This window comes from Entamoeba invadens, assembly GCF_000330505.1.
Source record: "Entamoeba invadens IP1 unplaced genomic scaffold scaff_1105074726111, whole genome shotgun sequence".
NCBI lineage: Eukaryota > Evosea > Mastigamoebida > Endamoebidae > Entamoeba > Entamoeba invadens.
Genome location: NW_004191868.1, coordinates 1 through 1,168, shown reverse-complemented (window position 1 = coordinate 1,168; position 1,168 = coordinate 1). Strand labels below are relative to the sequence as shown.

The window sequence follows — 1,168 nt, the reverse complement described above, 5'->3', positions numbered from 1 at the left end:
GTAATCAAGGATGGGCTGGGGTTTGTGTATTGTCATTTTTTCTTTGCCAATGAACACATCCTGCTCGACGACTTCAATTTCATTCTTTTCGTGGCAGGTTGACAAGACCAATACCAGCTTCTTTTTCTCGTTGAAGTAAGAGATGAGCTTACACTTTCCTTTCGAGAAAAAGATGGTGGTATCGGGAGTTCTCCCTTTGATGGTCTTTGCTTCGTCAGGAAGTTCTGTCCTATTAATCCTCATGGTTCCCAAAAGTTGGCACCCACATGAAGCAAGGTAGTGTGACAACCTTAACGTACAGAAGAAGTTGTCACACACAACGGTAAACTTGTTACCACGGCATAACATGGGTAGCACCATGTCCCTGACAACTCTAAAGCCCTGATTGTCCTCCTTACCACTACACTTACCACAGTACATTTGGAGGTTTAGAGTCATTCCTGTCTCACAGTCAGCACACATCTACGAGTTAGAAAACTATAAAATACTCAAATAAACAAATAATTAAATTATTAAATTTGATCATACATGTCAAACCAATAATAACTATCCGTCATTTTTGACTTCATAAATAAAACTCATTTAATAAAAATAGAACAAACCCAAAACTTTATACCATAACGTCCAGGCTTAGACTTAATAAACACCTTAGCCCACATATGCCCTTTATAAGAACACAAATGTTCGTCAACCGAAACACTATTACTAGGTTTGTAATAGGTTTGGTTGACAAGGTTAAAAATAAACTTATCTAAAATCACTCTAATTCTAGAAAAGCTGTCGTGTGCATTTGGAGTTATTGCAGGGACGACTTTAACAACTCCACTACCAACTATGCCCCTTTTGATTCTGACATCTTTCCTGAGTTGCTCTTCAGAGAGATCTCTGAAATCTCGATCTGAATATTCCGCGCAGTTGAAATACTCTCCTTCTGGTCCGTTGTCAGCTTCCTCTTTTTCTTCGACATCCCCATCATCTGAAGTGTCTGATGCATCATCACAAACATCATCTGGCTGGCCCACATCGTAAGTTTCGATGTGTGAAGAAATGAATTTAAACGTGTCACGTGGCATGCTATTTCTATAAATAGATTTTCCGTGGTCGAGTGACCAAAGCTCTTCCACGGGATTAATGACATCATGGTGAGCTCCCATGTAGAGAGATTCCT

The 1,168-nt window shown here is 39.6% G+C and overlaps 2 protein-coding genes across 2 annotated transcripts; both read right to left on the bottom strand.

The window, feature by feature from the left end:
• Positions 1-57: 57 nt before the first annotated feature.
• EIN_416140 (hypothetical protein) lies at positions 58-462 on the bottom strand (the record flags this gene model as incomplete). The annotated part of the gene is made up of 1 exon (XM_004185606.1): positions 58-462. A coding segment is annotated over one exon (405 nt), but the record flags the coding sequence as incomplete, so codon positions are not given.
• Positions 463-578: 116 nt separating this feature from the next.
• EIN_416130 (hypothetical protein) lies at positions 579-1,154 on the bottom strand (the record flags this gene model as incomplete). Its single annotated transcript, XM_004185605.1, has 1 exon — positions 579-1,154. One exon carries the CDS (start codon positions 1,152-1,154, stop codon positions 579-581), a length of 576 nt encoding a protein of 191 aa, XP_004185653.1.
• Positions 1,155-1,168: the final 14 nt, after the last annotated feature.